The sequence below is a fragment of the Ochotona princeps genome, chromosome 21 (assembly GCF_030435755.1).
Source record: "Ochotona princeps isolate mOchPri1 chromosome 21, mOchPri1.hap1, whole genome shotgun sequence".
Lineage (NCBI taxonomy): Eukaryota > Metazoa > Chordata > Mammalia > Lagomorpha > Ochotonidae > Ochotona > Ochotona princeps.
Window position 1 is genome coordinate 23587331 of NC_080852.1, and position 13271 is coordinate 23600601.

The following is a 13271-nucleotide window of genomic DNA, read 5'->3' on the forward strand; positions in this document are numbered from 1 at the left end:
TTCAGGTCTCCCACATGGGTGCAGGGTCCCAAGGCTTTGGGCCGTCTTCTACTGCTTTCCCAGGCCACAAGCAGGGAGCTGGATGAGAAATGGGGCTGCTGGGATTAGAACCATATTGGATCCTGGTGCGTTCAAAGCAAGTACTTTAACTGCTAGGCTACTGTGTTGGGCCCAGGCAGGAGGTTCTATCATGGTCTTCTGTTTCTCCCGAGTGAGCTACAAGCAGGTGCGGCTCTTGGGGCGGGCTCCAGACCTGTTCCCCACTGGCACCTGCCGCTGTACACGGAGGAGTTCTGCGCGCAAAGCGGCCACATCCTTCATGAGGTGGAACCTGGGGCAGATGCTGAGAGCACTGTAACCATCTGCCGCTTGAGGGTCTCCAAAGTAGACCACCATGTACTTGTGTGCAAGAGCCTGGCTCCAGAGGTCACTGCAGAAGAGATTAAAGGCGAGGGGAAACAGGTCCTGCGAGCTCTCCCGCTGGCCGCCCTGACCCCAGGAGCACGTGCTGTCACACTGGGCGCTGACCTCATTGGAAAGCAGGAAGATGACCCTGTCGGCGTCTTGTTTCTGGGTGGCGAGCCACTGCACAGGGCCCGCCTCCGCCACTCTCTTCTGCTGCCACTTCTCGTGGATGACCTCGCTCCTGCAGTGGTTCTGGAGGAACTCAGCGAAGCTACAAACTGTGTGATGGAAACACACTTCCGGCGGGTGAACCAGCAGCACCTTAAGGAGGGGCAGCAGCCTAGTGCCTGGAGGCGCTGCCACCGACTTTCTGCCTGCTGGGGATCGGGGTGAGCAGAAAAGCACCTGTTAGCTGGCAGCACCAACCTGTCTGCAGCCTCCCCAGCCACAGTCGTCTCTGGGGACCACCAGCACTGACCACACTGCTAGGCGCCCACCCTCAGCATGCTGAGGCCGGAACCACGGTCTAAACATCTGTCCCTACAGTCACTCCTGTCGGTTCGGCTTGGTCCCAGCAGATACGTGGGTAGAAACTGCTGGGCTTTAAGGTCCCCTGGGTGCTTTCAGTGCTGTGTGTAACAGACACCTGGCGTCACTGGGGTCAGCCCCGTAGCTGCTATACCACCTTCTGCCTGCAGGAGATGCAATAACAGTAAGCCTTGCCCCATTCCAGTCCTGGAACTCCAGTCCTGGAACTCCAGTCCTGCCTCCCACAGGGCTCTATGACTCCTGAAACTCCTCCAACAAGTGTAGGTCTGACAGCATCCCCTAAGTAGTAGTTACTCCTGCAGAGAAAGTCTCTTGTGGCTTTCTTAGCTTTGAAAAAACATGGGTGTATTTCCTTTTCTACATGGAAAAGAGAAGCAGAGGTGGTTTGGGTTGTGTGCGTGTGTGTGTGTGTTAAGCCTACGTCTAGCTGTGGATCTACATAAATAATACCCTGATTTCTGCATCCAGACAGCTCAACGTTGGAAACTTGGCAAAGATCTGGGGAGTGATGACTTCAAGTGGATGCTGCTCTTAACGCCTTAGAAGAGTTGATGGTTTCTAAAGAGTAGGAACTAGCCCTGGGTGTCTACCACAGGTAAAATGCAATTTGTTGTCAGACCTCTGCCGTGCACAGTAATGCCAGCATATTCCCATGGTGGCCACTAGGGGCCCACTTTGCACTAGACCCTGCCTGACAAGCTGCTGCTGTCTTTACCAGGAAATGCCCCTGCCCAAATGTGACAGTCTCATCAGGGGACCCTTCCAGCCCTTACCATGTCTCCAACGTAGGTAGACCCCAGCCACCAGCACCCACACAGCCACCAGCAGCAACACAAGGAGCAGAGGCAGCCAGCCTTCTAGCACGCTTCCATCTGCAGAAAACAGGGCTTCATCACCTTTGGCAACACGCAACCACACGGGTTTCCTACAGGAAAATTAGTGTTGCTGCCCTCAGTGCTTTGAGGAGTTAGAACCAAGCTCTCCAGGTGCCTGGCAATGTGTGCGTTTCTCCAAGATTTCTGAACCGGTTCTCAAAAGGGCCACGGGGCCCTGGCAGGCGGGAGCAGTCAGCCAGTCTGAAATCTCTCTGACTTCCTGGCACTTCCACATGGTCCTCAGAGCTCCCACCTGAGCATTTGTTCTTGGAGTAGTTAGCGCCGCTCTGGCTACGTGAGCTTTCTCACACAGAGCACGCACGTTGAAGGCCAGTCTGCAGCTGACATAGGTATGGTCACAGGATCAGGGAGGATTGGGGGCAGTCGGGCACACAGAGTGACTTCAGGTCATGTAGCTGAGCTCTAAGAATAAGCGTCCAACTCTGGGCCCCCCACCTGGGCTAGTTCTGGAATTCTCTTATTTATCCATCCAGGACTGACTGCTGTGTCTCCAAGCCCAGTGAGAGGCAGAAAGCGCAGCTCGCACACTGGTGAAGCATGTCTTCTGGGGCCACTCTTCCTAACCTGGCACCCAAATGGTGGTTTTCTGGCCGCACCAGGACACAGTCTCAGAATGACTAGGGTGGCTGAGACTGGCAGGGGTGCAGGAGTGGCAGGCGTGTGTTCCCTTGGGTGCCCAGTCCCCTCCTTGCACAGCCGAGCCCTGTGGTGCTGGGATGCCAGTAGCACTGTGGTCTTTGTCCTGCTCTGTCCTGCTTGGGAATGGACCAGGAGTGGCTTCCTGGGTCACAGACTCTCAGGGATAGATAGCATTGTCGTCTTTGCACCACAGTTGAACATACACCCCCCCCCCCCCCAACACACACACCGTTTAGTGGCCACCCGGTGACTAGGGAGGACGGTGGTGCTAGGCCCGCCAGGTTCTGGGTCTCTTGGGCACTTACTGTTGGGGACGTCTGGCTGCAGACAGCGCCCCACAGTTCCTTTGCGTCGGATGCAGTCGGTGCCACAGGTATGGAAGTACGGGATCAGCTGCAGGGAGACAGGAGGCTCAGCAGGGGCAGTGGCTCAGCGTTCTTCCCACTTCCCATGGAAGCATCCCTTCCAGCCCTACCTCCACCATGACCACTGCCACGGACACTTCTCTGGTCACACTGTTGGGACCCAGTCCCCAAATCCAAACCAGTGACACAAGACCCAAACTGCTTCTGATGCCCCAGGGTTCTGAGCCAGAACTCCGTATGTAAGAGCTATACACTTGATTCCTTATCTTACAGGGTTGGGTCACATCTCAGGACACATACAAAACACCACAGCAGTGTTCCTGTTGGCTTCAGACACATTGGTCCCTGGAACTTGGCCTGTAGTTTCCTGGAAAGCCATGACACACGGCTGGGTGTCTGACCCCTGGCACATCTGGGCACTGCCCTCAAGTTCCAGGAAACCAGGTACCAAGATTGTTTTTTTGGGTGTGGCTGTGTCCAAGTGGGATCCCTTGTGTTCCTGCATTGTAAAACTGGGGATTGACAGAAGCCTGAGCAGCCATGAGCTCCCAGGATAGCTGCACTTTGCAGTTAGAGCTGAGGCTTGGGAGCTAAAATGGCGCTCTGAGAGTCTCTAATGGAAAAAGGAAAAGCGGAGGCCAGCACTGTGGCCCCAGCCTGGCAGGTTATGCCAGCACCCCAAGTAGGAGCACCTGTTCAAGTTGCAGCTGCTCTGCTTCCAATCCAGCTCCCTGCAAATGTGCTTGGGAAGCAGGAGTTAATCATTCAAAGTCTTGGGTTGCTGCAATCCACATGGGAAACTTGGAGTTCTAGGCTCTTGGCTTCAGGCAGGCCCAGCCCTGGCTGTTGCAGGTGTTGAAGGAGGGAACCAGCAGATGGAAGATCTGTGTCTCCCCTCCCTGTCACTCAGCCTTGTGAGTATCTTTGGGAAGGCTGGCTGTGGAGAGCAGTGACCAGTTCCGTGGGAGTCTAGAGAAGCGCCCAAGGCAGGAGAAAGAGCTATTTCCTCCTCCAAAGGCCTCTCCCTGAGCCAGGGGGGCAGAGTCGGTCTCCCTGGGTCTCTCCCTTCCCTGCAGCCCCTCACACCACTTTACCTGAACCACAGCTCCGTCGCTTTCCTTACTCACTGGGATCTCAACAGATGTTCGTGTCCGTCCGTCCTGGTGCAGGCAGGTGAGACAGGCAGTAGGAGTGAGAGGAGGTAAAGAAGCCTACCCTGCCCTCACTGGCTGGCCACCCCACAGGTGAGCAGGACTCAGGGTCCCACTTCCTGCTTGTACAGCGGCTCTCTTCAGCTGGTTATAGCCTGTATAGCCGGTGGCATAGCCTGGGATGCCCACAGGGACTCATTTGTAATCTGCCAAATCAAAGTAACCCCGGCACAGCTGGACAACAGACAGGCCCTATGCGCCCTCAAAAGACAGCCTGTGTAGGGCATCCCAGAGGGGACCGCAGGCAGGGCTTGGGGCCCGAGAGGGTGAGTACCTCCGTCACAGTGGAGGACCCGATCACCGTGTCCTGTTGGATGAGGACCCTGTACTTGCTGCCAAGGGGGCTTGTGGTGAAGTTCACCTCCACGGTTTTCTCATCCTTCCTGCAGGCAGTGATGTTGGGATCCCACAGGCTTCCTGTGGGTGCAGAAAGAGGGCCCCGGATGGACCACATGCCCCTCCCAATGTCTACGACCCTGTGAGAGCCTCACAAAGACAAACCAGCATTCTCAGACACACAGCTGAGAGGGCAGGACTCGGCAAAGGAGGACCATCCATCAGGCCCCTGGGTCCACTCTACAGGATGGGAGAAAGCCAGCAATGCCCAGCAGCTTATAGGATTCCCCGGCAGGGTGGCTTCCATTGGCAAAAGGCAAAGAGTGTGGTGGTTTTGTGGATGTGACTTGCAAATAGGACTGGGGAAGTGAGAGGAATGGGAGCCAGAACAACGCGTGTCAGCTTCCCCCACGCGGAGGTCACTCCAGGCCGAGTTAGGAGCTCCAGTCTAGGATTGAGATCAGGGCCCTGAGATTGCTCCATGGGAGGTTAAAGAGGAGGGATAGTGTTCCAAGTCGGGTCTTTCTGACAAGCCGCACACGAGGGCCCTCTGGGGTAGAGGACACCTAAAGGATGGGATTGACCCTCCCAACCCCACCGGCCTTAGGAGCATCCCAAGCCTATTGCTTAGACATTTCTATCAGGTCCCAAGGGTTCACTATCTTTTTTTTTTTTTTTAATTAATTAATTTTTACTGGGAAGGCAGATCTACAGAGAGGAAGATCTTTTATCTGTTGTTTTACTCACCAAGAGGCCACAATGGCCAGAGCTGCGCTGATCCCAAGCCAGGAGGCAAGACCTTTCTCTGGATATCCCGCACAGGTGCAGGGCCCCAAGGCTTTAGGCCATCCTCCATTCTTTCCCAGACCACAAGCAGGGAGCTGGTTGGGAAACGGGGTGGCCAGGATTAGAACTGGTGCTCGTATGGGACCCCAGCGCATGCAAAGCGAGAACTTTAGCTGCTAGGCTACCATGCTGGGCCTAAGGGTTCACTACCCTAAAGGGGCCGCTGCAGCTGCCTTTTTTTTCTTTTTTCAATGAAATAGTGCTTTATTTACTTGGAAGGCAGGGATAGAGAGCTTATATCCTCTGGTTAATTTCCCAAATGCCCACCATAGCCCAAGCTGAAGCCAGGAGACCAGAGCTGCATCTAAGTCTCCTGTGTGGGAGGCAGACACACAAGGACCTGACCCATCACTGCTGCCTCCCAGGTACATCAGCAGGAAGCTGGATCAGAAGTGGAGGTGGAACCAGTCCCGCACCCACTGATGCAGCATCTCGTGTGATGGCTTAACTTGTCATACCACGTTGCCCACCCAAAGGATCTTACTAAAAACTAACGTTCAGGGGTCCAGGGTGATGACTCAATTCGATAATCCTCCCTTTGTAAGCGTCAGGATCCCATATGGGCACCTGTTTGTGTCCTGGCTGCCCAATTCCTGTACAGCTCCCTGCTTATGACCAGGAAAAGCAGAAGAGGATGGCCCAGGGCATCCCGCATGGGATACCTGGAGGAAGCCCCTGGACCGTATTGGCTCAGCTCTGGTCATGGTGGCCACTTGAGGAGTAAACCAATGGATGGAAGATCTTTGTCTCTCCTTCTCTTTGTAAATCTGCCTTTCCAATAAAAATAAATCTTTTTTAAAAATTGGTGTGCAGTAGGTGTTTGGGCAGTGGGTTAAGCCATGGCTTTGAACACCCAGATCCCTTCTTAGAATCAGTGGGTTTGGGAGTTGGCTCTGTTCCCCCTTCCACTTTCCTGCTCACGCCTTCCAGGAGGCAGCAGGTGCCTGGGTCCCTGCTACCCACGGGAGAGACCTGGATTGAGTTCAGTGCTCCTGGATGTGGCCTGATCCGGTCCTGGGTTTTTGAGGAATGAATCTGTGGGTGGAAGATTCCCCCACTATCTCTAGGTCTATCTGTCTGTCTCTCCACTTAACAGTTAAAAGGAAAAAATGCCCCAGGAGTAGGGAGTGGCTTCTGATAGTGTAAAAGTGCAGCTTGCCAGAGGCAAAGCCCCTCGGACACCAGTGGGAGGCAGGGCTGAGGTCCTGGTTTGAATGGCTTCCAGGTCCCCAGGGCTGGGGGTCAGGGGTGCATGTTTCTGAGCAAGTGGAAGGGCTCCCTGGACTCCCTTCCAATCAGGAAGGGCCTGTGTGCTACTCTAAGGGTGGATTTTGGCTAACAGGTCAGTGACATTCCCTGGGACAGCTGCCCCCACCACGTGAACCTCCCAGAGTCAGTCCTTCCCTGCTCTGGCCGCTGGACTTACTGGCTGGGGCCATGGAGCCCTGGGCACATCAGATCGTCTTCTGAGCAGCTGGGATCCGTACTCCCCGCTTTAGGCCCCAGTTAACTCCACCATAAAAACGGGGACGGGGCTGAGCTTCAAACAACAAAAGCAAACATTATATTCACTCACCTGCCTGGGTGCACTTCTTTTTATATTTCAGGATGTGGTCTAGACAGCCTGGAAATGCAGGGTGTTTACATTTGAGAGACAGGTGTGACTGTTCCACCCCTTTGCCAGCAGGTGCAAACCATGGGTCAACCCTGGAGCAAAGCGGCAAGGTGATCCAGACGCAAGAGAGAGTCTGAAGCAGAAGCAGGTGCAAGCCTACCTGGGGAGGTGAAGTTCACGGAGAGAGCAGGGCCGTCGTCATTCAGATTTGCGTTGGGGATGTTATGGGCCCCAATGAAGTAGAGTGTATTCAGCTCCACAGGGAAGCCTACGTAGGAGAACGCCCACTGGCAGGCAAAGCGGGGAGCCCTGCTTCAGCACAGCGCCCTCTTCAGGTGCAATCTCACCTTTCTTTCCTGCCCTGAAGCCCATCTCCATGGTCCACCTAGGGAATGGGCCCCATGCCATCTGCCCGGGTCACTCACTGAGCCAGGTTAGTGTAACAGTTTTGAGCTACAGTGCAGTTTCAGTTCAGCTCCCCTTACTGCTGATGGAGAAATGGACCCAGAGGAGCTGACTTGGTCATGACACAGAGCAGAGCAGTGTCCCCACACCTGGGCTGTGAGCCTCGGGCATACCACAGCAAGCTCGGCCCTCATGGCCACTCAGCATGCCAGCCCCGCTTCCTGCACACAGAGACACTTAGGCACGTGCCCCCAACTGCTTACCTTGCCCCCCGAGGGCCTGGTCTGACTCTGGAAGGCCTCAGTGTAATTGCACCGCACACAGCTGTAAGACTGGAGGCTGCTTTTGCCTGCCACGCAGATCTTGGTGGCCTTCAACACACGGATGCTGGCTGCCGAGAGAGGTGAGAGGTGGTATCTTCAGCACGTGGGAGGTGTCTCCGTCAGCCCACATTCACAACAGCACCCAAAGCTGCCCCCACCCGTGCCCAGGTGACGCAGCCTCCAGGAGATTTGCCTAAGCTCATTGGGCGCTCTCAGAAGCAGCAGATAGAAATTCAAATCCCGAGGCCCACTCTGCTTCCTCCTCGCAGGTCAGCCTGGGCCTTCCGGGGCACCTGAAAAGATGACCGAGTCCAGCGCTGCTCTGGGTCTCTTCCATCTGTTTACTTATTTGAGAGAGAAAAAGATTCACTGGTTCCCCTCCCAAATGTCCACAACAGCTGGGTTGGGGCCAGGCCAAAGCCAGGAGCCAGAATCCTCCAGGTCTCCCAGCCGATGGCAGGAACCGAGCTGCTTGAAGCATGCCCATTAGCAGGAAGCCGAGGTCTGAAGGGGAGACCGCACTTCTCCTGGACACTCCAGGAGGGGCCGTGAGTATCCCAAGCAGCAGACCTACGCTGCACACAGCATCTGCCCCTTGATCCTGTCTTTAAGAGAAGCAGGTCCACCTCAGGGGACCCCATAAGGATCCCTCATCTCCACCCCCAAGAGTATCATCACTGTGCCATTGCTATCCTCCCTGGATGGCCGTTTTTTCCCATTCTCAACCTTTAAAAACAGCTCCTGCAGAACAGCCCACAACAGCAAAGAGACCGCCCTGTGCCGGGTGCAAGGCATCACCTCACCCAGGGTGTAGGCAGGGTGCTCCTCCAGGTCCTCTCTGCCTCCCCCCACCCCCTGGCCAGGGCACTCTGATGGAGCACAGTTCCCTCCTGAGATTCAGCCAGCGCTGTGCCCATGGCTGCCCCTCAATACCCCTACAGGGGTGAAGCCAGAACCCCATGGAGGGGCTATAGCCAGTTCATCGCTCATGTCTGGCACACACGAAGCCTTGCCCACACAGAAGTGAACTGAACTTAGGAGACTAGAAATGACAAGACTTTGATGATGCCGTTTTTGCAGGTGTTAAAGTTTCCTAGATCAGCCAGTACTTTTCCTACACTGAGAGGGGCCATCCCTGGTGTCACGTCTTCCACAAAAAGAGAACACACACCACAAAGCACATGGTACACCTGCCGAGTGCACAAGCGTGTGTGAGCAGTAAGCAGGTCAGGGAGTAGCCCTGGGGCCTTGTGCCTCGAAATGCTCACCCACCCCAAGCTCTGTCCTGACTTCCCACCCATCTTGCCTTGACCTTGTGAGTGGGCTCTCACAGTGTGTGTGACTGTGGTTGTGCACAGAGCAGTATGTGTGTGAACTCGGGTCTGTGACACCCACACTGCATCTCTGCGGAGCGTTCACTCGCGTGGCTCCATTGGATGCCCACCTCTGATATTCAGACTTTCGGCTGTTATGAATGGCTCACCTATAGACATTCTCCTTGGAAGCTTTTAAGGTGCCCGCATGTCAGTGTTCTCGTTGGATGGGCCCAGGCAAGCAGTTGATGGGTCACACCATCCATGGGTTTGTCTTTAATGGACACAAACTTACCGTCTGCCCGGAGAACCCAACTGATGTTCATCAAAACCGAGTAGTCCGTCGCGACCCTGGTTTTAACAGGTTCTACCCGGAGGTCCCTCAAATCCCCCGGGGTCAGGGTATGTTGGACCAGCCACTCTGGAGATGGCCCTGGAAAGAGGCAAGACTAGCATGACACTCCCCTTCCCAGCACTGTCTGGAGGCCCACTGGTCCATCCCCTGTTTGCAGGGAGAGAAACACTGACCCCAAGCTACAGAGTCCTGGGGGAAGTCGGGTCGCCTCGCTCTAGGGGCCTGGGTCTGCATGTCTACATCAGTCTGGTGTTTTGAAATGATCTTTGGAGTCAGTTCCGCTTTTCAGGGCCTGGACTCTTGCCAGCTGGCCCCACAACCCCCCTTTCCTCCCTACCACCCCAGGCTTTGGTTGGTACCCGTCCTCCTCCTGGTCACCCACTAACCACATTACTCAAATGCTGCTATCTCAGACACCCCCTGTTCTCTGGAACATCTGCTTCCTGGTCCCCACTCCCAAGGACCTCCTTGTCAGTGCTCTGACACCCTCTGCAGAGCCACTGGCATTGCTCTGGGCCCCACCTGGCGAGTCCCACCCTGCAGCCAGGAGGCCAGCCCACCAGAACCTCCTCCAGCCTCCGCCAGAGGTCAGCCTTGGGCAGAGGGGGGACCTTCATCCACAGCAGTTACCAGGGCAGTGGGGGCGCCCAGGACTCAGACCCCTCGACAGTCCACCAGTCTGCATGGCAGAAGCCCCAAAGTCCTTTTCCCTGCCACACACCTACCGCTTTCAGAGCCACACTGGATAGTCTGTGGGAGAGAAAGGGACCAGTGTCACACTGGAGCCAGCTAACCACAAACTTTCAAAACACCATCCTTTTCCTTAGAGGCACACCTAGAAGTGATGAACTTTCAGAGAACAGAGGAGCCTGTTCCGTTGTGCAGCCTGAAAGAAGCTAAGCTGCCTGACTCTGAGCCATGAGGGATGGAGGCTTAGCCACCTGCAGAGCGGAGCCTCCAGTTGGCCCAGCGCCTCCCTCCAAGGGCAGAGCTGGGTCTCCACTGTCTCCCGGTACCCGCCCGTCCCCGCAGGGGCTGATTCTGAGCCTGTGCACACGCAAGGACTTAACTTCACGTTGTCTGGACCCTGAGTAGGTTAAGGACCGACTTCCAGAAAGCAAGCCATGAATGCAGCCTTCCCCAGGCTCTTGGGGATGGTCCTCTCCTGGAGGTTTTAACTCCAGCTCACTGAAGCTACGCAGGAGGCCGTGACCTCAGATTCTTTTTCAAAGGACCCTGCTCCAGACACACCCAGAGACCACCCGCAGCTAAGGCCGCTGTCAGACCCCTGCAGGGTAACTTACTCAGGTCTCTTCTCAGTAAGAAATTCTTAGCATTTGGAGTCTTGTTGCTGGGACTTGCTGCTCACCACCAAAGTGAAGTACGTCTCGATCTTCATCCCCAACCAACATCAAAAAGCCCACCAGCTCCCCACCCCCAAACCTGGGCCCTTAGACAGCAATTTGTAAGGAATGCAGCAAGACAACTTGTGAAGGTTCGAGTAGTTGAGTTTGGACAAAATCATCTATCGCTCCTCTGTCTTCCGAGTGAGCTCATGAGACGTGGCGTTGAAAGCCAGCAAGGAGCCGAGTTCTGGCTGCAGAGCCACTGACACACCCTGGGAACTTGGCAAACAATCGGCCCTGGGGGAAAAGAATGAAGTCTTCCCCTGATGGAGGTGGGACATGCCAAGGGGGCTTTGGGGATGAGACCCTCGGCCACACCACCAACCACTCATCCCTAACCTTCCCCACTCAGTGGCATGCTGCCGGGAAAGCATCAACCTTTGTGGGCCATTTGGGCATCTTGGGATGCCTGCATCAACAGCCCTGGCAGGCATTGAACACTAGGTCTGGTCCTCCACCCAAGATGGGAGGATCCGGCTGTATGGCGGTCCTGGGATGCTCCCTTCCACGAGGGTGCCTGAGATTGGGGGCTTACCGGCTCTCCAAGCAAGACATTCCTGCACAGTGCGGCCAGGCCCAGCAGCACAAGTAACATTGCCCCACCACCTCCTGCCACCGCGCGGAGTCTCATGCTAGGCGCGGGCCACTCTCTTATTCCTGCGTCCCGGGCCGCTCCCCAGCTACCTCCCACTCCCGGGCTCCGCCTCCCGCACAGCAGCTCCCTCCCCGCCGCCGCCGCGGGGGCAGTGGGCTGGCCGGTCGGGGAAAGCTCGCATCGCCCTCGCCCGTAAGGTTCAGAGGGCCGGGCGTGGGGCGAGCAGCCTGGTTCCCCGGGCCGGACAGCGCCTGAGCAGCCGCTGCGGCGCACCGCAGATCCTGCGCACAGGTGCGCGCTGCCAGCCAGGTGCGCCGCTCGCGCCCTCGCCCCGCCCCGCCTCGCTGCGCCCTCGCCCCTTCCGGACGCAGGTAGCGCGTGGGGCTCCGGCGGTCAGTTACGGCGAATCCAGGCGACCCCGCACTCAGGCCGGGCTCTGCAAGAGAGTGAGTAGGGGCGAGCGCCCCGGAACTCGGGATTTAGATGGTCGGGTGGGCTGGACGGGACGCGGCGAGGGTAGGTGGGTCGCTGGGTTTGTTTAGTGGCTGGGGGCCCACCGGAAATAAAAAGTGTTCCTGAAGCCTAGGGGAGTTATGGGGGCTAGGAGTGGGGGAAAGCAGGGGAGGCTGGCTCTTGGCAGTAACTTTGTTAGACGACGTTGGAGTGGCAGAAGGCCCCACCTCGTCGGGCCGCGGTCACTTTGGGGCTAAGAGGAGGCTCCCGCCGGCGTGTCCGGTCGACCCCGGTGTCTGCGTTCAGCGAGTCCGGTCTCACTACCTCCTTCCCCCGAGTCTCTGTCCCTGCAGCAGCCCTTGGGTGGGTGGCCCGGAGTCTGTCCTTTGAGAGATATCTATCTGTCCGAGGGAGGAAGTCCCGGAGCTGGGAACTCCGAGGCTTCCGGAGATGGATGACTGCGCCCTCGGGTCTTTGAACTGTGTCAGTTTCATTCTGCAAGGCAGAAGACAGAGGCCCAGACATAGATTTGGAACTTATGGTCAGCTGGTGAGGTTGAGTCGGGCAGCTGCTTTTATTTATTTATTTATTAGTATTTGAAAAGAAATTATTTGAAAAGCAGAGTTGCAGAGGGGAGAGAGCGCGAGGGGTTCCTTCCACTGGTGCACTGGGCCTGTTTGAAGCCAGGAGCTTCTTCTGGGTCTCCCACATGGATACAGGGACCCAAGGACTTAAGTCATCCCCTACTGGTTTCTGGGTCCATCTGCAAGGAGCTGGATTAGCCGGAATTAGAACTGGCAGTCATATGGGATCCAGATGCGTGCAAGGTGAGGGCTTCAGCCACTAGGCTACCACGTACGGGGCGCTAGCAACCAGGATTTGAGTCACTACCCATATGGGATGCCAGCTGTACCCAGGCAGCTCTTAGCTGAGACCCTGCTGTGTGCGTGGAGTGGCACCAGTCTGCCAAGTCTAGCAGTGTGTGTGTGTGTTGGGGGAGGGGAGCTCTGGCATTGCCTGGTAGTACAGGTGCTGTGGCTTCTGACCAAGAAAAGGCAGCTCAGCTGGGTTGAGCCTCACCTGTGCCGGGCGGCCTGGGGGTTGGGGGGACCCCACACGCGTCCTCTGTGAGTCACTCTGGGCCTGCAGTGGCCGCAGCACCAGCTTGCTGGGTGCCAGGTCGTGAGTGCAAAGGTGAACGACACCAACAGAGGATGAGCTTAGTGAGGGATGAAGAGGGGCAGCACCCGCCCCTGGGCACTGCCTCCCTGGACTTTGTTCCCTGCCTCCCAGCCCCAGCCTGAGGCTTTGGGTGCTGACCACCTGGCAGCTCGAAGGAAAGCTCCTGGGTGGCTGAGACCCTCGAGGAGGCTGTGGGTCACCACGTGTGCCTGCTCGGTGAGTGCCAGGTCCCTGCTGCTGGCCAGGCTCTCGGGCTTGCTGTCTTCAGCCCTGTTTGGCGGCACGGGTCCTGCCGTACCCACACGGGAGACTGGAGTTACGGAGTTATCAGGGCTTTGGACAGCCAGGGATGTGGAACCTGGCTTGCAAAGCTGGAG

The 13271-nt window shown here is 56.6% G+C and overlaps 2 protein-coding genes across 3 annotated transcripts in view; one reads left to right on the forward strand and one right to left on the reverse strand.

The window, feature by feature from the left end:
• Positions 1–128: 128 nt before the first annotated feature.
• IL17RB (interleukin 17 receptor B) lies at positions 129–11307 on the reverse strand. 2 transcript variants are annotated; one of them, XM_004581788.2, is made up of 11 exons: positions 11200–11307; positions 9984–10008; positions 9199–9336; positions 7531–7658; positions 7023–7149; positions 6824–6871; positions 4340–4482; positions 3949–4014; positions 2795–2882; positions 1728–1826; positions 129–779 (listed from the first exon to the last, which is right to left on the reverse strand). In XM_004581788.2, the coding sequence occupies exons 1-11, from the start codon at positions 11293–11295 to the stop codon at positions 217–219; spliced, it is 1521 nt and encodes a 506-aa protein (XP_004581845.2). In that variant the 5' UTR covers positions 11296–11307; the 3' UTR covers positions 129–216. The 2 variants fall into 2 exon arrangements, with proteins under 2 accessions (XP_004581845.2, XP_058534789.1); XM_058678806.1 differs by having other exon boundaries at positions 129–782.
• Positions 11308–11483: 176 nt separating this feature from the next.
• The window catches only part of CHDH (choline dehydrogenase), a 32968-nt gene continuing 31180 nt past the window's right edge, over positions 11484–13271 (forward strand). The window contains exon 1 of the mRNA XM_004581787.2: positions 11484–11568. The gene's annotated coding sequence lies outside the window, so the exon portion shown is untranslated. The remainder of the gene's footprint in view (positions 11569–13271) is intronic.

Excerpts from the sequence above, each read along its gene's own strand:
- IL17RB (XM_058678806.1), bottom strand. The coding sequence starts at position 11,295 with ATGAGACTCCGCGCGGTGGCAGGAGGTGGTGGGGCAATGTTACTTGTG. Across the intron at positions 6,872-7,022 it reads CGTGAACTTCACCTCCCCAG|GCTGTCTAGACCACATCCTG; the intron begins GTAGGCTTGCAC and ends CTGCATTTCCAG. Across the intron at positions 2,883-3,948 it reads GCGACGGAGCTGTGGTTCAG|CTGATCCCGTACTTCCATAC; the intron begins GTAAAGTGGTGT and ends GTCTCCCTGCAG.